This window comes from Pseudophryne corroboree, chromosome 1 (genome assembly GCF_028390025.1).
Source record: "Pseudophryne corroboree isolate aPseCor3 chromosome 1, aPseCor3.hap2, whole genome shotgun sequence".
Taxonomy (NCBI): domain Eukaryota; kingdom Metazoa; phylum Chordata; class Amphibia; order Anura; family Myobatrachidae; genus Pseudophryne; species Pseudophryne corroboree.
Window position 1 is genome coordinate 376634691 of NC_086444.1, and position 23796 is coordinate 376658486.

The 23796-nt window shown below is 45.8% G+C and overlaps 1 protein-coding gene across 1 annotated transcript in view; it reads right to left on the reverse strand.

The window, feature by feature from the left end:
• Window positions 1-5578: 5578 nt before the first annotated feature.
• Window positions 5579-23796, reverse strand: part of LOC134886263 (hydroxysteroid 11-beta-dehydrogenase 1-like protein A) — a 48528-nt gene continuing 30310 nt past the window's right edge. The window contains exons 4-6 of the mRNA XM_063913139.1: window positions 23362-23550; window positions 17745-17888; window positions 5579-5818 (exon numbers count right to left, since the gene is read on the reverse strand). Of these exons, the coding sequence (XP_063769209.1) occupies window positions 5604-5818; window positions 17745-17888; window positions 23362-23550 (548 nt within the window). The 3' untranslated portion in view covers window positions 5579-5603. The remainder of the gene's footprint in view (window positions 5819-17744; window positions 17889-23361; window positions 23551-23796) is intronic.

The following is a 23796-nucleotide window of genomic DNA, read 5'->3' on the forward strand; positions in this document are numbered from 1 at the left end:
CATACGATTAACATGAAACTCGGCAGGACACCCCCCCTCTTCCCTTACACATGTTATTCAAATAATTCACACAAACTGCTACTGTAATTGGGACATCCTATAACTCCGCTGACAGTACTGGCCTTCCTTTACCCCCCGAAAATATGTAACACCCACCTGGCAGCTGCAGAGTGACTGGGAATACTGGTGACAACCACAGCCTCTCCCAGCTCTGTAACTGTTTCAAAGCTCCACGTTTACTTTCACTTCTGATCTGCCTGAGAGGAGCTGTGCGGTGACGCTGCTGCTCCCCCTACAGGCAGCCAGCAGCCACACAGCCAGCTTCTTCTCAGCAGCCGTGTAAAGAGGAGGAAACCCTGCCTAAGCTCTCCAATAGATCCACTGCCAGGGGGATTAATAGGTACTCAGAAACCCCCCCTGCGTGCGCGGGAGAGCTAGGCTTATCTTCCTCTCCCGCCGCTCCACATCTGCCACTCCCCTTTGACAAAATCTGCACTGGCTCCCATTCCCCTACAGAATCCTCTTCAAACTCCTCACCCTCACATACAAGGCCATCTCTAATCCACTGCTCCCTACATCTCCAACCTCCCCTCCCTTCACACTCCCTCCCACCCCTTACGGTCGGCCAAGGACCGGCGCTTCTCCTCTACCCTGGTCACTACTTCCCATGCTCGAGTTCAAGATTTTGCCTGTGCTGCAGCCCTTCAGTGGAACGTGCTCCCCCGCTCCATTAGACTTTCCCGGACCTTGCAAAGCTTCAAACGGGAAATGAAAACCCACCTATATATCAAAGCGTAACCCTCTGATGCATACACAAGTCCTGAGGCTGCTCCTCCATCCCCCTGCCTCCTGCCTTGACCATCTCTGCTTTGCTTACATCCTGCCATCAGGCTACCTTTTGTTTGCTTGCACCTCATGTCATCTATCTGTCGCCCCTTCCTACTAGACTGTAAGCTCCTCAGAGCAGGGCCCTCTTTCCTCTTGTTGCCAAACCCCTCTTCTCAACACATTTCACTCACAGTCCTCTCCTACTCAGCAACCATCCTTACCCACTTTTTCTCCTGCTGATAAAGGCTTATCTCCATCTATGGCCACCAGCTTCTAGTAGTATGATGATTACTCCCTCGTTACTTACATCTAAGCTGTATTATGTTTTGAGAATTGTGCTGCTCTTTGTTACCTGTACTCTATTTTTTTAATTTATTTATTTACTGTAATGTTAAGTTTTGTCTCCCTGTGCTGTCCTTTGTACGGCGGTGCAAAACACTTGTGGCGCCCTATATATAAAATGTAATAATAATAATAATAATAATAATAATAATAATACTATAAACCAAATAATTCTAAAGTATAGTACGCTAAAACTTCAAATCCTAATAATAAAGATAAAAGGGAATGGGCCTCTAAACCTACAATGAATTCCTAGAATGTAAGATAAACATTCCATGCATTCTATAAATGTGCTGTGCAGGAAACAGCCTCAAATGGCAAAAAATTGCAAAAAAAAAATAAATAAAGTAAAAACTCTAGTAAGTACCACAAAGTTATGGTCACTCTTACATATATGATTTGACACACTTTTAAACAGACTTCATAAGCAAATTTAGTATAAAATGTATATGCTGTTTTGTCATTAGGATGTCCAAAAACAGTACAGTTTTAGAAAGTATCTAGGCTATACGCATCATCCAAATTAATTTTGTATTTTTGAGATTGTGATTTTAATAAGCAAAATCTGAGTGAGTACTTAAATAGCATCTACTGTATGCTGCTAATAAAGAGGAATACAATTTTATGGGCAGGATGTAATGAAGTGCGAGATTAACATGCATGATAAACACGAATCTTCTCGCATATTAGAAGGTGCGTGTTAGTTATGCAACTCGCACAATGTAATGGGGTGTGCATTTTTGGTCACAAACGTAAATCAAAACAAGTTCTTGCGAGATTTCACACCAGGAAGCATGCGATTTTTTAGACCAACCAGAATGCGAGTGTCACTTTGTGAGTTTCACAGTGTGCTAGAAAGTCACCAATTGGCTCACAAAAGTCTCCTGACTTATGCATCACACACCCTATATAAATCCCTGTCCTCCATTTTGTGCTTTGATAGGTAGTGAGGAGATTTTGGAAAGAGCAGGAAAGTTTAGTGTGTAAGAGGAGTGGTTTTTTTTAAGCTGCAGAATGTCTACTAGGTCACTTGGGAGACAGCAGAGGATGGAGGTGGTGGAGGAGGAGGTTGTTATTGAAGAGACAGAGAGTGTGGGTGAGGGTAGCACTGAGGAGCTGGAGAAACAGGACAGTAGTGAGGTGGAAGTGCAGGAGAATGAAAGTGAGGATAAGGATGCTGGTAAGGAAGAGGAATGTTGTGAAGTTGTCCCTGGGAAGAAGCAGACTGGCCAGATGTCCGGTTCAGCTATGAGGAGAACTGCGCGTTGTCTCACACCATGGTTGCAGTTTTTCCTTAGCTCCTAGGCAAACACTCCCACTGCACATTGGCAGCAGGTAAGAAGGCGATGTGGGAAAGTGTGGCCGATGCGGGGAAGGCAGTGAGCCAGTGTCGCCGGGATCTTAAAAATATTAAGAAAAGGTTCAATGACATAAAGTGGGTCACCAAGAGCAAGTTGGCAAAACAGCATAGACAGAGACACAAGACAGGAGTTGACTATTCAGTTCCTATACATTTCCCCAGCTATGAAAGGGATCTGCGTCCAATTTTTACCCCTGAAGTCTTCCTTAGTTAGTACACATATCACCGACACGGACCGTCCACAATCCCCAAGGCGTCCTGGTAAGTAAACAAACAAATGTCCCCTCTTTTAACTGTACCTTTACAATTAATTTCCAAAAGTATTTTGATTATCCTCTTCATGGTGAACATGTTTTCATCTTAATATATTTAATTATACTAAAGCATTGTCTATAAACATATTTTAATAATATCATTGTGTAAATGCATAATTTAAAAAAATTTCATCAGAAATATTTTTATATATCCATAATATTTTAATAGTTTAAAACATCATGACATTTGTTGCCGTATCCATGGAAAAGTTTTCTTTGTGTTTAACCACTTGCATGGCATGGTCGCATCTGATGCCACCACACAAGGCTGAGCTTTTCCTGACATGGCCGCATCTGATGCGACCAGTCAGAAAGCTCACTGTGCGCAAAGCTTCCTGCAATTGCTGCTGTCCATCTCCGGTCCCTCTGTTTCCTGGCTATCTCCACCCCCAGTGCCTGCCTGATTGGCAGCACCCCCCACCCAGCGGCTGCCTACAAGAGCAGCCACTGGAAAAATGTTTTTTTTTTTTTAATCACCTTTCCCTACTGAAAGGATCTGAAGCCGGGACATGGAAGGTGCGATGTTTCAACCATCGATGCTTGCACCGATGTTTGCTCTTTTTTATGTTATGTTCTTTTTAATAAGAAAATAGCTTTAGATAATTTTTATTTAAATGCTCTTAACCTAATTCAATCATAAAAAAACAACAACATTGCCAAGCGAGGGCCATGCATTCGGCAGCATGGCCCTCGCTTGGCAATGTTGACTGTCTGACCTGCATGCACGGGAGCACACATCATCAGCAACATAGTGCGTACACACTGGACGATATTGAGAAGAATGAATTGGGCACATCATGCCAATATTGTCCAGGTGTCTACGCACCTTAAGTGTAGTGAAATGTCATATAACATTAATGCCCACATTTAACAAACATCATGAGGCCAATGTGATAGCATATTGCAATGCTATCCTGGATGCTACTTTAGCATGCAGATTGCATAGAATATGCGTCAATGATAAATTGAGTTTATTTTAACATGTGCATTGTTAGGTGGCCAAAATTAATTTAAACTATTTTTTTGTGCAGCAAAACAGGTATATATTTTAATTTAAAAACAATATGTTTCAGGTCCAGGTTCATTTCATGTAGTAATGTGCTAACAGGCACAGCGCACAACCCCACCAGCACCAGATCTCCCTGCCACACGTATTGGCCTGGTGAGCTATACCTCAGGGGAGGAGGAGGAGGATGTGATGGTGGAGGACACTCCGATGTACCAGCCACAACCCATAACCCCTCCACAGCTGCCACAACAGCCACCATCCACCCCACAAACCAATGTACCATCAGTGGACGAGATAGCGGTGTCCCTGCACACTTTAGGGAGGCACAGTTGTCCTTTATAGAGAGTCAGACCCAGAAAATGGACTGTATAGGCCGACAGCTCTGGAGGCTAAATAGAACCACCTCTGTAGCTCAGAGCCGGATTAAGGGGGGTGCCCCGGGGGTCAGTACCCCGGGCCCCCCTGTTTTAAGGGGCCCCCCGGCCGAAGCTCTGCACCGATCTACAGGTTGCCGGGGCAGGAGGGATCCACGCTGTGCATGCGGCTTCCTCCCCCCTCCTCTCGGGCAGCACGGTCGGGGACTGAGTCAAGAAATCTCCAGCCTTTGCTGCTGCCAGGAGAGATGCTGCTGGCGGCAGAGGCTGGAGATTGCTTGACTCAGTCCCCGACCGTGCTGCCCGAGAGGAGGGGGGAGGAAGCCGCATGCACAGCCGCACTCCTCCCCCGGCAGCGTGGATCCCTCATACCCCGGCAGCCTGGTGTCTTCTCTTCTCCCCCTGCTGCAACGTGGCTCCCGTTGCCTGTGACTGTGGGAGGTGAGCAGCTGGGGGGGGGGGGGGGGTAACTGTGGGGGCTGGTGGTCCACTGGGGGGCCCTGCTGTCTTTGGTGCCCCGGGCCCCCGATGGCTTAATCCGGCCCTGCTGTAGCACAGGGGACATCCAGATGCAGTTGTCTGAGCAGACCCAAGCCACTTGAGAGCAGACAATTGCCACCCAGGAGCAGACAGCAGCTTTTGTGGCCTTGCAGAGCAAAATTGTGGGCTAAAGGGCTCTTCAGGATGTTCAAACATCCGCTTCAGCCAGCTCCCAAGACACCAGCTCCCAGACCGAAGCCCCAATCACTCCGCCAAGGTGAAGTGTTTGCATACACGGGCGGGGGTGGGGGGTGGGGTGGGCACCTAAAGGGGCAGGGAGGGGCAGAGGCTCCTCTGTCTCTAAGTGATTTTTTTTGTAAATTTTTATATTGTTCTTACTTTGTAATTGTTTTGTTTAACCTTTGAAAATTGATTTTACATTTTTAAAAATGGGTGTTTTAAATTTTAGGATGTAGGTACACTATTTAGGATGTAAATGTTAGGTTAAAGTGTTTGTGTAATATGTTTTTCTATCACTTGCATTTAGTATCACTATTTAGGGTTTAAAGTACTGAAAATATTATTTTAAATTAATGTAATTTGGGGTAGTTTTATAAATGGAAAAAATGCTTTTACAGTGTGTTATGTTTTTTTCCACAGGGTGTCACTCTCAACTCGCCTATCACACCCATGTCTATTTTCTGGCGAGTTTTTAGTCATGTTTTAGGTGTGAGTTTACAACTCGCAATCTATTACATTGCCCAAGCTTCACTGGGGCAGGAACTGATGTAATTATCAAATATTTTCTGTAAAGTGTTGCAGAATACGTGTGCACTATATAAATGTTAATAAATAATAAACATTTGCTTTCCATCCATTTTATTGCACCAGGTGAATTATTTAATATTTTCCAGCACATAAAACTTATCAAGTATTTTTCCTATCAAAGTTGGAGCCCAATCTCGTAATAACACCAGAGGCTTAATACCCCAAAAAGGGTAAAAGAGCTCTGGCTTCCGCAAGACAGCTGCTGTCACCACCTCTTTGGCACAGTCCTCTTTGGATGAAGCTGCCATGGTCACTTTGTCACCAACTTTCTTCAAAGCATTGTCTGTAAAATAGAAAAAAGTAGATGTTAATCCGTCTTCCTCTCTGGTATTCCTAAACTGTAATCTTGATCAAATGGTGTCAGTTTGATTTCATTCTATGGCACCCTGATCCCACAGGATAAAAGTATTGGATAAAAGTAATTTGGATATCTTCATCTGAAATACAAGTAAAGCCTTATATCCCCTGACACTAGTTTTACATATACCAGTGAAATCAGTTGTTGAAAGGGGATGTAGTTAATATCCAGGCGGTCAGAATACCGATGCCGGAATCCTGAACACAGAGAATGTCGACAGCTGCTCCAGGGCTATTCCCACTCGAGGGTGTCCATGGCACCCATAGAGTGGGAATAGAGCCTGTGTCGAGCACAGCAAGCCACAGAGACCGCAAGGGGCTTCCTAGCTCTCGCCCCATTGCCAGCATTCTAAAGGCCGGGATCCCGGTCTCGGCATTCTGACGCCTGGGATCCTGGTGCCGGCATTCTGACGGCGGGGATTCCGGTGTCGGCATTCTGATGGCCGGGATCCCAGTGTCAGTATACTGACCGCCGGGATTCCATCCCCAACCCATTGAAAGGATTTTTAGTTTGGTCACTGGAGGTAGGCTAGGTTTCCCCAATGTTTGTACTTGTATGACTGCAGTTACATTGTATGAAGAAAGTCTGATCTCATTTTCTGTGTAGGTGCATTGCTGTTGTCATTCTAAACTTGGTGTAAATTTACTAAGCATCCCTTTTACTGGTGGGTTTAAACTACCACAAGTGGTTTGAATCTCCAATCCAGAAACATACAACAGAGGGGGAGAGCCAAGCATTGGATACTTCACTTTTTTCTTTTTATAGGTCAAATACTAATGGATAGTTAATTGTGGACAATAGGGGGGAATTCAAATGTCTGAAAAGTCGGTTGGGTGTCTGTTTTTTCCTGTCTATTAGATAGAAAAAACAGACTCCCAACTTACTTTTCAAACGTTTGAATCTCCCCCTAAATGTTCTCAGTAAATGAAACAAATCTTCTATACCTGGGCTCTCCTTAGTCAGGTTTGATGAAGCCTTGAAAGGTTTCTTTAAAGCCTGATGATCATACACAGCTTTTCACACCAGCAAGATTAGACAGATGAATATTTCGTCCAATACAATCCTCGGTGGAAGAGCAAGCCAGTTATTGCCCCAGGGGACCTTTAGAGGAGACACACCATAAGGAGGAGGTGATAAACCCGGGAAATGCTATCTTTGTCCCCCCATGCCTTAAAGTGTGCCTTTCTCAAAAGGTCACACACGGTCAGCAGAAATCACACATTTTGTAAATAAACCCCTCATTTTTAAAACTTTGAAACATTATGAGAAGCTTTTCTTGTTCTATTTATGTATTGGAGGAAATATTCATGTCTGATCTGGCTGGTGTTAAAAGCGGTGTATGATCATCAGGCTTTAAAGAAACTTTTCAAGGCTTCATCACACCTGGCGAAGGTGAGCCCAGGTATAGAAGATTTGTTTCATTTACTCAGAACTTTTATCCATAATTAACTATCCATTGGCATTTGACCTAAAAAAAAAAAAGTGAAATGTCCAACGCTTGGCTTTCCCCCTCTGTATATTTCTATGTTCTAAAAAGATTGGTAATCCTAGGGGATTGCCTGCTGCTGGACTATTTTGTAGGGGATTGCCTGCTGCTGGACTATTTTGTAGGGGATTGCCTGCTGCTGGACTATTTTGAGGAATGCAAGGTATATATCTGCTTTGTATATCGTTGAATCACCAATCCAGCTCATTTACTAATCATCGTTTTGAAGGGTGCTTTGAACCCTGGTGGCAATGCATGGCAGATTACATTGTACAAACCATCTGTCAGATTTAAGAGATTGTTCCTGATTGGGAGAAACTCAATCATTACCATAGTCTGTGTTGGGGAGCAGAGAGGTTTTGTCAGTATATTTTTGTATTTTTACACATTAGGTTCATTTGGAACAAGTTTGAAGAAAAGAATATGTAAATAATGTAGAGCTACCAATACACTAGAGAGAATTTGGGGCACAATTGGAGAAAAAAATAAACATTGACATAAAATATGTACCACTATATCAGGAATTTATATTGAAGGAATATGATGATGATGATGATGATGATGATGATGATGATGATGATGATGATGATGATCTGATGCAAATAAATAATTACCGTGGGAAATATTTTAGATTATATGTAAAAGTAAAACATGGGGCTAGCAATTATTTGAATAAACAAGGGACATTTTATTAATTAATAAAGGGACCAATATATATATATTATTGTAATAGAAACGGGACAATGTTTAATGTAAAGAAACAATAGATATAGTAACTTAATATAGGGTCACAATATAGATATTGTTAGGCGCCGGGGTCCGCTCGTCGGTGCGGCCCGGCGCCTAGCAACCAGGGACGCCGTGCGCGTACAGCCGCCGGCTCCCTGGCAACGCTAGACGCCGGGCGCACGGAGCCGCTCTGACCCTAGCAACGGGGACGCCACGTTCGGGCCGCGTTCCCCGTTGCTGGGTCTGTTCTAATTACTTTATGGTGTGCTGGCCGTGCAGCTTGCAAGCTGCACGGCATTCATTGTGATTACCCAGTCTGGCTCCTGATTGGGGAGCTCTCTGTTATAAGCACCCTTTGGACTTCCCACAGACGCCGGTGATAGCTTCCTGTTTGCCTGTGTCAGTTGCAGAGAGTTCCAGTCTTGCTCAATCCGGTTGTTCCTGTCCTCAGTGGTCCTGTACTCAGAAAGTTGTCATCATTCCTGGAGTCTGACCGAGCACCTTTAACATCCTGTGGTGTTCGTGAGTCGCGGCGCAGCCGTGTGTTGCGGCTTGTCCGCTTACTGTTTATTATTTAGTATATTTGTGTTCTGGAGCTTTTGCAGAGGATTCCGCTCCCACAGATCCACTCTGGTATCCAGCGGTGCTGGATAGGAGTAACGGATCGGTGGATCCTTGGTTGTCCTTTTCCCTGGCGGCTAGTCCGCACATACCTTTGGTTTAAGTTAGTTAGCTTGTAACCCCTGGCCTGGTTGCTTAGTCAGAGGGCCCCTTGTTATCACCCTGTCTCGGATTTCCCTTTGTCTCCCATTAAGACCTGAGGGGGCATCGGGGTTGGGCAGACATAATCCGCCCTTCGAACGTGGCTGCCATGGGCTCAAGCAACCATAGTCTCGCAGGGGATTTCTGATAACACGGGCGAGACAACGGAGTTAGGGCGCCAGGGGTTACTAGGCTCTCCTGCTCCCACTACCAGCAGATCTTCCCTGTACCCAGACCTCTGCCATAAGATCTCCTCTGGTCTGGAGTTCGGGAATCATAACATTATCACCGGCCAGACAAAAAAAAATTAAAAGGAGTTAATTTTTTTTCACTTATTCAGTTGGGAGATTTTGTCGGCCTCATGAATCCCACCGGTGTTGGGCCAAATCCTGGCCAACTTCTAGTTAGTCAGATTCAAGAACTTACTCAGATGGTTCAGGATCTGTCCCTCCGGGTGAGGTCACAGGAAGATCTGTTACGGACTTCCCCGAGGGTCATCCCTGAACCAAAAATGCATCTGCCTGACCGTTTTTCTGGGGATAGAAAACAGTTTTTTAATTTTAAAGAGTCTTGTAAACTTTATTTTCGTTTAAGACCAGTCTCCTCAGGTACGGAGGCTCAGCGGGTTGGAATTATTATTTCTCTGCTTCAGGGGGATCCTCAGACCTGGGCTTTTGGTTTAAAGACAGACGATCCGGCCTTATTGTCTGTAGACGCCTTTTTAAAATCTTTAGGGCTATTGTATGACGACCCTGATAGAGAGGCGTCCGCTGAGAGTCAGTTGCGTGCTCTCAGACAGGGTAGGAATCCCGAGGAGATTTATTGTACGGAGTTTCGCCGTTGGTCGAACGACTGTGGATGGAATGACCCAGCCTTACGCAGTCAGTTTCGCCTCGGCTTATCTGAATCTATAAAAGACAGTCTCCTTCAGTATCCCGCTCCTGAGACTCTCGATAAACTCATGGAGCTCTCTATTAAGATAGATCGTCGGCTCAGAGAGCGGAGGGCTGAAAAAGGAGCATCTGTCGGATCTACTCCTTGTGTTTTTTCCATTCCTGTGGACATGGAGGAGCCTATGCAGATAGGTCTCTCCAAATTGTCTCCTGAAGAAAGAACCAGGAGGCAAAATTCTGGTCTTTGTTTATACTGTGGAGGTAAGGGACATTTTGCCCGTAGTTGTCCGAACAAGTCGGGAAACTTCCCGACCAAGTGAGTTGTGAGGGGGTTCACTTTGGTCTGCAGCTTATCTCCTCAAATAATTCACTGTTAGTTCCTGCTAAAGTTTCCTTTGGCAGCCTCTGTTCCTCGGTCTCTGCTTTTGTGGACAGTGGAGCTGCAGGGAACTTTATGGATTTAACATGGGCCAAGGCCTTAGGTATTCCTCAGTTAACCTTGGGTAGGTGTGTCACCATGCATGGTTTAGATGGGAGTCCCTTGTCCAATGGGGTTATTTCTCTCTGTACACCTCCTGTTTTACTTTCGGTAGGAGCTCTGCATTCTGAAAAGATTGAGTTTTTCCTTACCCATTGTCCAGCAGTTCCTGTGGTTCTGGGTCACCCTTGGCTGGCCTTTCATAATCCCATCATTGATTGGCAGTCGGGGGAGATCTTACAATGGGGTACCATCTGTAATAAAGAATGTATTACGCTTCCTATCCGAGTAGCTGCCGCCGTTCCCGCACCCATTCCTGTGGAATACCAGGATTTTGTTGATGTATTTTCCAAGGGCAATGCGGATATTCTGCCTCCCCATAGGCCTTATGATTGTGCCATTGAGCTAATTCCTGGTGCCACGTTGCCTAAAGGAAGGTTATATGCATTGTCTGGTCCTGAAACTGTGGCCATGAATGAGTATGTGAAAGAAAGCCTTGGGAAAGGATTTATCAGGCCATCTAAATCCCCTTTAAGTGCAGGTTTCTTCTTCGTAGAGAAGAAGGATGGTTCACTTAGACCCTGCATTGACTTTAGAGCTTTGAATAAAATCTCAGTAAAGAATACTTACCCTCTGCCGCTGATCTCTGTCCTCTTTGATCAGCTACGTTCGGCTGTGATTTTTTCTAAGATTGACCTGAGAGGAGCATATAACCTCATCAGAATCAAGTCAGGGGATGAGTGGAAAACGGCATTCAGTACTCAGTCAGGCCACTATGAGTATCTGGTTATGCCATTTGGCCTGTCTAACGCTCCGGCAGTTTTCCAGGATCTCATTAACGATGTGCTCCGTGAGTTTCTTGGAAGGTTCGTTGTAGTCTACTTAGACGATATTTTGATTTATTCTGACTCTGTAGAACAACATGTTACCCAGGTGCGTCAGGTTCTAAAAAAATTACGTGAAAATCACCTATATGCCAAGCTTGAGAAGTGTGAATTTCATGTCACGGAGGTATCCTTTTTAGGGTACATTATTTCCCCTCGGGGATTCTGTATGGAACCAAAGAAGCTCCAAGCCATCCTTAGTTGGGCGCAACCCACCAACTTAAAAGCAATTCAGCGCTTTTTAGGGTTTGCAAACTACTATAGAAGATTTATTCACTCCTTCTCTGACCTAGTTGCTCCCATTGTGGCACTGACTAAGAAGGGAGCAGATCCTACCAATTGGTCACGTGAAGCTGAGTTATCTTTTCAGGCCTTGAAACAAGCCTTTGTCTCAGCCCCTGTCCTCAGACATCCCAACCCAGAATTGCCTTTCATTGTTGAGGTTGATGCCTCGGAGGTTGGAGTAGGGGCTATCCTATCTCAGAAGGATCCGGATTCCCTCGAATTACATCCTTGTGCCTTTATGTCCAGGAAATTCTCATCTGCAGAATCCAACTACGATGTTGGTAACCGGGAATTGCTGGCTATTAAATGGGCTTTCGAGGAGTGGAGGCATTGGCTTGAAGGAGCGACTCATACCATTTCAGTTTTGACTGATCACAAAAATCTTCAATACATTGAATCAGCTAAACGACTGAATGCCCGGCAGGCTCGTTGGGCTTTATTTTTTACTCGTTTCAAATTTATTATCACCTTCAGGCCAGGTTCCAAGAATACTAAGGCAGATGCCCTGTCACGCAGTTTTCTTCCAGTTCAAGACAACAGTCCTGTTACTCCCATACTTCCGTCTTCAGTCATTCGGGCAGGCCTCACACAGGATGTATTTACCCAGTTAAAGCTGCTTCAACATCAAGCTCCTGGAAATACTCCTGCTGGTCGTCTTTTTGTCCCTGAGTTTTTGAGAGCAACTGTTTTGACGGAGTTTCATGATAGCAAAGTTGCCGGGCATCCGGGAATCGCTAAGACTTTGGAATTAGTCTCCCGCTCTGTATGGTGGCCTGGTCTTTCCAAAGACATTAAAGAGTTTGTTTTTTCGTGTCAGGTCTGTGCACAGCATAAAGTTCCTCGTTCTTTGCCTATCGGTCAACTTATGCCCTTGAATGTTCCTCTTAGGCCATGGTCGCATATCTCCATGGATTTTGTGGTGGACCTCCCTCTGTCAGCCGGATGCCGAGTCATATGGGTGGTAGTGGACCGTTTTAGCAAAATGGCCCATTTCATTGCTCTTCCCCGATTGCCATCTGCCCAGGGATTGGCAGTCTTGTTCCTCCGCGATGTTTTCAGACTCCATGGCTTACCCACTGATATTGTTTCTGATCGGGGTCCACAATTCATTGCACAATTTTGGAAGTCTTTTTGTGCTTCATTAAAGATGAAATTATCTTTAACGTCTGGCTATCATCCCCAATCCAATGGGCAGACTGAGCGAGTTAATCAATCTCTAAAACAATATTTGCGTTTGTACTCGGCCAAACTCCAAAATGACTGGTCTGAGTTTCTTCCATTGGCGGAGTTTGCTTATAATAATGCCTGTCATTCTTCCACCAATGTGTCTCCATTTTTTGCAGTTTTTGGTTTTCACCCCAGGGCTAATTCATTTTTTCAACATTCCTCTGTCTCCTCACTGGCCCTGACCTCTCATCTTAGACTCATTTGGAGAAAAGTACACCTGGCTCTCAGAAAAGCGGCATTCCGGGAAAAAAGATTTTCTGACAGGCTCCGGCGGCCGTGCACTTTTAAAGTAGGAGATAGGGTGTGGTTGTCGACTCGCAACATTAAACTTCGACAAACCTCAGCCAGATTGGGTCCTAAATTTATTGGACCATTTCACATTATCAAAAAAGTCAATCCAGTTGCTTTCCGGTTACGTTTACCAAAAACTTTACGGATCGGAAATACCTTCCATTGCTCATTGCTGAAACCATATGTTTCGTCCAGTAGATTTCCTCGTAAAATATCTCAGGGGAGATCACCAATAAATGTACAGGGTCAGCAGGAGTTCCTGGTTGAGAAGGTTCTCGATTCCAAGTTTTCCCGGGGTTGGCTTTATTTTTTGGTACATTGGAGAGGTTATGGGCCAGAGGAAAGGTCTTGGGTTCTGGATGAGGATCTTCATGCCCCGAGGCTCAAAAGGGCATTTTTTCGAGAATTTCCTCAGAAACCTGGCTTTAGGGGTTCCTTGACCCCTCCTCAAGGGGGGGGTACTGTTAGGCGCCGGGGTCCGCTCGTCGGTGCGGCCCGGCGCCTAGCAACCAGGGACACCGTGCGCGTACAGCCGCCGGCTCCCTGGCAACGCTAGACGCCGGGCGCACAGAGCCGCTCTGACCCTAGCAACGGGGACGCCACGTTCGGGCCGCGTTCCCCGTTGCTGGGTCTGTTCTAATTATTTTATGGTGTGCTGGCCGTGCAGCTTGCAAGCTGCACGGCATTCATTGTGATTACCCAGTCTGGCTCCTGATTGGGGAGCTCTCTGTTATAAGCACCCTTTGGACTTCCCACAGACGCCGGTGATAGCTTCCTGTTTGCCTGTGTCAGTTGCAGAGAGTTCCAGTCTTGCTCAATCCGGTTGTTCCTGTCCTCAGTGGTCCTGTACTCAGAAAGTTGTCATCATTCCTGGAGTCTGACCGAGCACCTTTAACATCCTGTGGTGTTCGTGAGTCGCGGCGCAGCCGTGTGTTGCGGCTTGTCCGCTTACTGTTTATTATTTAGTATATTTGTGTTCTGGAGCTTTTGCGGAGGATTCCGCTCCCACAGATCCACTCTGGTATCCAGCGGTGCTGGATAGGAGTAACGGATCGGTGGATCCTTGGTTGTCCTTTTCCCTGGCGGCTAGTCCGCACATACCTTTGGTTTAAGTTAGTTAGCTTGTAACCCCTGGCCTGGTTGCTTAGTCAGAGGGCCCCTTGTTATCACCCTGTCTCGGATTTCCCTTTGTCTCCCATTAAGACCTGAGGGGGCATCGGGGTTGGGCAGACATAATCCGCCCTTCGAACGCGGCTGCCATGGGCTCAAGCAACCATAGTCTCGCAGGGGATTTCTGATAACACGGGCGAGACAACGGAGTTAGGGCGCCAGGGGTTACTAGGCTCTCCTGCTCCCACTACCAGCAGATCTTCCCTGTACTCAGACCTCTGCCATAAGATCTCCTCTGGTCTGGAGTTCGGGAATCATAGCAGATATTCATTTGCTGCAAGGGGCAATATTCAATGATGGTGCTATAATTAGTGGGCAGGGCCGCATTATTTATGACACTGCGGCCCAGTGAATATTATCAGGATTCTATAACTGTGCAGCCCCTGTCTGCAGTGTATCCCATTACCATGGTTACTTGGAGCTCTGAGTAATCACAGAAATTTACCAAAAAAAAAGCACGTGAAATCATAAATGTAATCAAATACACCATCGGCTAAACTCTGAAGTGCTTTTTATAGATAACAACAAAACAAGGACATTTACCAAGGTTTGTGTTTACAAACAAAACCATGAATTGTACAAACTCGCCCCAAAAAGAGGATTTTTGGTAACTTACCGTTGAATCCTGTTGTTTGAAGCAGGATGTGGGACACCGGACCATGGGACAGTAGGCTTGGGATGGAGACTGACACCTAACAACTGTAACTTAAAAATGAGGCTACTCCCCCTGCAACCCAATAATTTCAGAACTTCTTTAAAAGAGTCCGGTAAGGAGTAGCAGTAACCCAGTGAAACTGTTAGAACCAGCAGCAGAGCAGTAGGGAAAAGACGGTCAAGAACCCAAACCTCGAATGACTGAGCGTGAGGGAGGAAACACAGTATCCCACAGCTGCTTCATAGAAAATTATTCAATGCTAAGTGACCAAAAATCCTCTTTTCTCTTTCAGCCAAGGCATGCGGAACACTGGACCATGGTATGTTCAACAGCCTCCCCCAGGGGAGGGAATGCTAAGGCCACCTGACCATGGAACTGAAATGCCAAAATGGACATCACCTGAAGCAAAAACGTAAAAACAATAAAAATGCAAAAAACGTATGGACAGAAGACCAGGTGGCTGCACGACAGACTTGGTGCGCCGAAGCTCTGTGCCGTGCACCCAAGAGGTCGCCACTACCCTAGTGAAATGCATCGACACCCGGTTTGGTGCCGGACGGCCAAAACTAGAATGAGCTTGAGAGATCACTGATCAGATCCAATGTGCAATGGTCTACTTTGAAGTTGGCCAACCACGTTTGTGTGCATCATAAAGCACCAACAAAGTATTGGGTTGGGTCCGGGATACTGGCAGTTGGGATCCCGGCGTTCAGCATGCCGACAAGGGGATACCGTCCACAAGAATGCCAGCAGGGGAGCGAGAGCAACAAAGCCCCTTGTGGGCTCACTGTGCTCGCCATGCTGTGGGCTTGGTGGCTCATTGCACTCGCCACAGGTTCTGTTCCCAATCTATGGGTGTCGTGGACACTCACGAGTGGGAATAGCCCTCGGCCCCCTGCCGGCATTCTAGCGGACGAGATCCCAGTGTCGGTATGCTGGCTGCTGGGATCGTGACTACATCCCAAAGTATCTGTATGCTGTATGGTGGAAGTTCTGTCCAAGTAAATTTGCAGAGCTCGAACTACGTCCAGGAGAGCCAGATTATCCTGATTCCGGGAATCATCGGACGGAGGAAGGACTGGAAAGACAGTTTCCTGGTTTAAGTAAAAAGCTGAAACAACTTTGGACTGAAACATAGGAACTGTACAGAGAATTGCTTTATCGTTATGGAAAACAAGAAAAGGCGGTTTGCAAGACTAAGCTCCTAGCTCAGAAACACAGCGCACTGATGCAAAAGCCATTAGGAAGAACAGTTTCCAAGTAGCGAACTGAAGATCCACTGACTCAAAAGGGGCCAGTTTAGAGCTGATAAAACCAGATTAAGATCTCATGGCACTACCATCAGATGAAAAGGTGGCTTAATTTGCGTTCTGGAATGGATGGCCAAACGCCTCTGAAACTAAATTGACAGGGGCAAAATCTGGACTTTCAAAGAACTAAGTTTTAAACATTTGTCCAAACCTACCTGGGAGTGTTTGGAAAATTGCAGGCGTGCCCAAGCGTTTGCAGGGCGGGTGTCTGACGTCAATTCTGGCCCCGGACAGGCTAAAGTGATCGCAGCGGCTGAGTAACTTCTGGGCAACTGTTCTTCTGGGCAATATTTTTTGTACCGCTCGGCAGCACATGCGATCGCACACTTGCACAGCAAAAATACACTCCCCTGTAGGCGGTGACTATCTGATCGCTGCGCTGCAAACAATTGCTAGCGAGCGATCAGGTCTGAATGACCCCCTAAATTAGAGTGACCATATTATCCCTTTTACCTGGGACACTCACGGATTACACAGGTTCTGTGGCTGATTAAAACCAGCTGAAATGTAGGCTTGTAGTCAGCTAGCCACAGAACCTGTGTAATGTATGAGCGTCCCAGGTAAAAGGGATAATATGGTCACTCTAATTAAGTGAACTTTATCTCAGCATTACTACAGACCAGAGAGTTATTGGTTCCTTGTATTATTTCATGCTGGTTGTGTCCTGTCCATAAAATGGTTATGGATCAATGGGTCGACCTGAAAAAGGTTGACAGTGTCTAGGTCGATCCCAAAAGGTTGACATGCACAAGATTGACATGTGAAAAAGTAACCCCCTTCCCAAGCAGCACCACTGTGCTCAGCTATGGGAGTTTCAGGAATGTGGTGTGATGTCATGTGAAATGCCAGCACGCAGGGGGATGCTGAAGTGGCTGGTGATGAGGAGTTGGGACCCTGGATGGATGCTAGCTGCAGTACCTTCGCAGAATCGCCGGATGGACACCAGCTTCAGTCTCCCTGGACATGTACAGGTTGGTGTTGTCTGGACATTACTGTGTGGGGCATAATTTTCAGTGGGCATTACTGTGTGTGCGAGGAATAAGGGGCACTACTGTGTTGTGTAATTTGAATTGGGGGTACTATTGTATAGTTATGCCCCTTCCAAGTGAGACAACTCAGTGTCCACCATGCCCAGTAAAGTCATCCACTTTCAGGCTCTGCCCCATATCTGCTGTTCTGACCCCCATCACCTCCCAAAAAAACAGCTCCCCGTCATGCAGAGTGCGAGGGGGCCCTTTCATCTTGCTATGGGGCCCACAAAGGTCGAGTTATGCCCCTGGACCTTAGTAACCAGGCAAGATGCCAGGAAAACATTGAAGAACTCGCATTTTGTACAAGATGTGGTCAAAATACAGGCTGTCGGGATCTCAGCGCCCACAATCCTGACACATCCCGGAAGTAAGTACAGGGGCTGTGTTAGGTATTAGGGGGAGGGTTAGGGGTGGGGGAGTTTAGGGTTAGGCTGTGGGAGGGGTGGGTTAGTGTTAGGATTAGGGGAAGGGATGTGTAGGGATACTGGTAGCCGGGATCCCACTGTGACTCTCCTGTCAGGATCCCGACTGCTGGTGTTTTGTACCCAACCTTTTTGCACAAACCGACACTTAGGAAAAGGTGCCACCTTACGTTCTGAATGATGTTAGTATATGGTGGTCATTACCTATACAGAGGTTTCCAATCTCACCTGTATCAATGTATCCCAGGACAGCCACAGTGACGGACATATTTTTATTGTTGAGTGTGAACTCTCTGCGCAGGGAGCTGTAAAAACCTTCCAGAGCAAACTTGGCTGCACAGTAGTTGACTGTAAATGGTGCTCCGATGCGTCCTGTATAGAATGAAAGGAGCTCAATGCAGATTAAATCGCAGACAATCCTATATCATAGTTCCAACCGTGGGACAGGAATTCCGCTATTGCATTGTAAGTATTAGTACAGTTTCCTTTTTAAGAGAATACTTATGAAAGAATCAGTGCAGCACAGTTTATGTGTGTCAGCCATACAAGAGAACAAAGCTTTTCTAGTACCATGCACAAGTAGTATTAGGGCACATACCCAATCCCTAATACTACCTGTGCATGTTATTTCTTTTGTAAACACTGTCTCACATTTCTAGCATATGCGCAATGCATGAACTGCAAGTGAATATAAGACCCATTCCTTCCTGTGTATCCATAACTATATACTTGCATCTGCATGCATACAATCGAAGCATGTCATCGCATTTGAAAAGATTTATTCATCTCATCTATGGTCCATTCAATTTCACTACTTGTAGAAATGGGGTTTGGTCTGATATGCTGGTGTTCGGTATCTAGTCACATGTTCGGGGCCGCCGAGCATAGGACAAGGCTGTCCAGCATGTGTGTGGCGCTGCCTTACAATGCGTCCGCAGCTGTCCCGAAAACGCTCCTGACATGCCTCCATTTTGGTCGCCCTCTTCCCCCCCAACACTGCTGTTGTCAATCACAATGCGGCCGCATCCATCCAGGATGTGGACACAAGGTGTAGGGTCGTGCACGCGCTATGCATCCGGTGTGCGTGCGCAGACCCTCTCAATGCAGCCATTGCGTACAGACGCGTGGATGTGTACGAATCTGAATAGACCCCATAGCATGAAAGTAGTTTTATACAATACTCTTAATAATTTTGTGCATGAAACTAATTTTGTGTACAGTGAACCATCAGAAAGCAAAGGTGTCATGCTCAAAAAATGTTGGCTTTTAGAATATTTTGAATATGGAATTTCTGGATATATAGGAGACTAAACCTGTATATAAAAGTGGCATACTGATGTGTTTAGACAATCCGTCTTATATACTATTGGTGTTTAACCACGGGTCAAAACAAATAGTGTAATCATCGCTAGAATGTTAAAGAAATTAAAGTGGACTTAGGTAATAATGTGTAGGCAATCAGTGCATTACAATATTAACAGCAGCAAAAAGTGTAACATCACGGCCAACTGGTGTGAATAACACGTATTTTAGGCAAAAAAAGACGCCCGATATTAGCAGAGCTGCTGGTTGACTTATGCCAGGCATCTCATGCTGCATGGTGTATTGAGGCAAGATGTATGAGGACACATCTATAGCTGTTATTTACCGCTACCCTGGCATTCCCTCCAAATTCCTTGACAACTTTGCTTCCTGGCTTCCTCTCTGCTGACATTCCCTCCATTATCTTAGGCGATTTCAACATCCCAATCGATATTCCCAGAAAATCCCCTGCCTCCAAACTCCTTAACCCCACATCTTTGCTTGGTCTCACCCAGTGGACCTCCTCCCCCTCCCAAATGAATGGGAGCTCACTGGATCTGGTCTTCCCTCACCGCTGTGATATTTCTGATTCCTCCAACTCCCTGCTTCCCCTCTCTGACCATCACCTGCTCTCTTTTAACTTATCTCTCCCTGCATCTCCATCTCTACCTCCTAAGGCTGCCATCACTAAGCATAACATTGCGGCTATTGACACACTTCCCTATCCTTCCTGTTTGACTCACTCCTCTCTCCTATTCTCTCTCACTCCTGCCCCGAACAAGCTACTTCCCTATACAATGCATCCCTTACCTCTGCTCTTGACTCTGTCTTCCCACTGACCACTATTCAACCTCACAGATCCACACCTCAACCCTGGCACTCCAAATGCACCAGATATCTGCAAAAATGCTCACGTACCATGGAGCGATAGTGGAGGAAATCACACTCAAAGGCAGACTTCCTCCATTACAAATATATGCTCTCATCCTACAGTGCTGCCCTTTCCCTCTCTAAACATTCATACTTCAAGAACCTCATCTCCTCCCAGTCCTCCAACCCCATGGCTACTGTCAACTTTTTCCTCTGCCCAACCCGCCTCAACTCCCCTCTTCACTCTCTGCTCTTGACTTTGCCACCTACTACACATCCAAAATGGAACCCAGGCAAGCCCCCTGCTCAATTCATATCTGGAGAGGAAGTCATGGTCCTCATCCATTCCTCACCCCCCTCCACCCCCCCCCCACTTGACCCTATCCCCTCCCACCTCCTCCGCTACCTCTCTTCTTTTGCCTGTTCCCATCTTGCCCATCTAATCACTATCCCACTCTCATCATGCACTATCCCCTCTGTCTTCAAGCATGCACTTATCTCCCCTATTCTTAAAAAACCTACCCTTGATCCAACCACTCTCTCCAACTACCGACCCATCTCTCTCCCCCCTTTTACCTCCAAACTCCTTGAGCATATTGTCTACAACCGCCTCACTGTGTTCATTTCCTCCCACTCAGTGCTTGACCCTTTCCAGTCTGGTTTCCATCCTCTCCACATCCACTGAAACTGTCCTCACAAAAGTCTGTAATGTCCTCCTTGATGAAAAATCCAAGGGCCTCTAATCTCTGCTTATTCTCCTTGACCTCTCTGCTGCATTTGTGGACCACCCTCTCCTCCTACAAATCCTTTACTTCCTTGGTCTGCATGATACTGCCCTCTCCTGGATGACCTGTCTGACCGTTCCTTCTCTGTCTCCTCTCATGACTCCACCTCTCCTCCACTTTCTCTACCAGTAGGTGTCCCTCAAGGTTCTGTTCTTCGGCCTCTCCTTTTCTCTCTCTACATATCCTCATTAGGTGAGTTCATTAGCTATTTTGACTTACAATATCATCTCTATGCTGATGATACGCAAATGGACCTTTCCTCCTCTGACCTATCCCCCGCACTCCTGACTCATATCTCCAACTGTCTTTCTGCTATCCCTTCCTAGATGTCCCAGTGCTTTCATAAACTAAGTCTGAACTGATCATCTTCCCTCCAACCCGCATAACCTCACCTCCCACAATGTCATTATCCTTCAATGGCACTACTATCTCCTCTAGCCCCCAAGTGCGCTGTCTTGGAGTAACTCTTGACTCCCCCCCTCTCCTTCAAACTACACATTCAGTACCTCTCACAAACCTGCTGTTTTCATCTCAAAAACATATCCAGGATCAGACTCATTCTCACTCAGGATGCTACTAAGACACTCATCGACTCACTGGTCATCTCCAGATTGGACTACTGTAATCTCCTCCTATCTGGCCTCCCAGACAAATGTCTCTCTCCACTCCAATCTATCCTCAATGCTGCTACTCATCTCATCTTCCTCACCAAAGGTACTACATCCATCTCCCCTCTCTTGCAGGACCTTCACTGGCTACCCTTCCCATTTAGAATCCAATTCAACCTTCTCGCACTCACCTACAAAGCCCTCACCCACTCTTCTCCCTCTTACATCTCTGACGTTATCTCTCTTTACACTCCCATCCTCTTTGCTCTGCTAATTGCTAATGCACGCCACCTCTCCTGCCAACTGATTACCTTCTTCCACACCTACCTACAACATTTTGCACATGCTGCTCCCTATCTCTGGAATTCTCTACCTCTCCCCATACAACTCTCCACAGCTCTCTACAAAACTTCAAAAGGGCTTTCAAGACCCACTTCTTCACCAAACCCAGCCAACTCTCCTCGTAACCCTCTTGTCTATGCTCAATGTCTACCCTTTCTGCGTCACCCTGGTTTGTTAGCCCTTCACCTTTTAGATTGTAAGCTTGCAAGTGCATGGCATTCTCCCCTCATGTGCCTTTCCTTCTCTTACTTACACTACCTTATACGCCATACTCACTTTGATGGACCCTAACCCCTGATTTTCTGTACTTGTCGTATATTGTCTCGAACTGTAATTTCTGTTTTGCTTATTTCTTTAAGTACTCTGTAAAGGGCACTGAGAAACCCTTGTGGTCCATATAAATAAAGCATAATAATAATAATAATAATAATAATAAAAGAGTCAACAGGTACAGAAGGTCAACAGGGTCAAAAGGTCGACATGTCAATGTTCAATACACTTTTTTTGCATTTTGTGGGATTTGTGTGGATAGTTTTGGCATCTGGGACCACCAATTGATGAAACGCAGCCCCTCTCGGGCTCGCTTCGCTTGCCACGCTTCAGGCGTGGTGTCTTACTTTGCTTGCCACAAGGTACTAAAGGTTATGATTTGTGATATGGATAGCACTAGGAAGGAAAAAAAAAAAAAAGAACCCCCCCAAAACGTGTCTCAGCCATGTGTGTCGACCATTGTCATGTCGACTATATGAACCATTCGATCTTTTGAACCTGTAGACCCTTTCAAATGTTGACCTTTCATGTTGACCTTTTGTCCATATCGACCTTGTGTCTGGCAACCAGACAGGGTTGACCTAATGACTGTCGACCTAATATATGTCAACCAATAGTCCATATACCAGGCATTATGCTGCAAAATGTATTGATAGATACAATGGGTGCACTGGAGAAATGAGAAAGGATAAAGTTAAAGAATTGCAACATAAATTGACATGCCAACAATACCTTTTCATTAAGGCTTTTGAAATATATAGTACTTGTTTTGTTTTCAATCAAAAGCATGCTAAAGCTAGTTTAGGAATATGTGTGCAAGTTTTTGTAATTACTCATATGTTGGTGAAAAAGTTAGGTGCATGCAGGGCTGGACTGCCCGTCCTGGCTGATGGGCTGGTGGGCCGGTCCTGTCATTCAAAGAGCTGGGAAGGCCGCATGCAGCACAGCCTCCTGCTCTCTGTTGTACACACTCCCCCTCCCCCCTGCCCATCTCCATGGGAATGGAGGCGTGCCGCGAGTCCACGCCCCCATCGATAGTGCACTTGCGCCCCGTTTCCGGGCCGGGGTAAATTTGGGCCCCAGTCCGTCCCTGGGTGCGTGTATGCATTGGGGGAGATTATCTTGCATTCTATTGTTGTCCAGTTAACTCAAACTGTCTCCCCTCCCTGAGATTTGAAGGTTGTGCACCCTGAAATCTAGGCCAACATGTAGCCAATCCGAGCATCTAAGACAAAAGTATGTGATGTAGGTGTTCTTTTTAACTAATATGAAAAAAGTATGGTGCCTAACACAACTTTGTATAGAACTTACTAATACCCCTTTCAGACCGCCAGCTTGTAACCTGGCTTATTGCACATGAGCGTGTTGTAACCCGGGTTACTGTTCGGTCTGAAAGGGCCCAGGAGAAATATCCTGAGTCGAGTGACCCGGTATTTCAACCCTGGTAGCGACCAGGGTTGAATATGGCTTCAACCCAGGTCGTTATGTGTTCATCCAGCAGTCACCTTTCTGGAATACTAAAGTTTTAATTAAGTGGATAGAAAATAATATATAACATCTTTTTTTTTACTATACACGGAATTGCTAAAGCACTCATCTATAGTCAGAGGAAACTACATAAGCAAAAGACACATCAACATAGTTTTACACCCAAGCCAGATATATTACCACTCAGTGAAGACATGATGACAATGCTGCCTTGGGATTCCTGCAGTGCTTTTAGGACCGTGGATGTCAGCTGGATGTAACTGAGGAAGTTGACAGTGATGGAACTCAGCACAGTCTGCATGTCACCTTGAAAAGATCCAAATGACCCTGATCCTCCTATATGATTTAATACCAGATAATCCACGCCACCTGTAAAAAGAATAAGACAGTGGAATCACAACACCATTTCTAATAACCCAACTGTGTGTTATAGGTTCATCATGGGCCACTATGGGGTCTGTAGACTAGTGTACTAAATCCATACTTCAGGTTACTTCTTCCATCTTGTGATCTTTCATAGAAGGCAACACTATGATAAGGGTAGAAGTCCCGATGCCACAGGAGGATAACAATATGAGTGCCAATGATTAAAACTGTGGTGCCAAGCCATCTAGT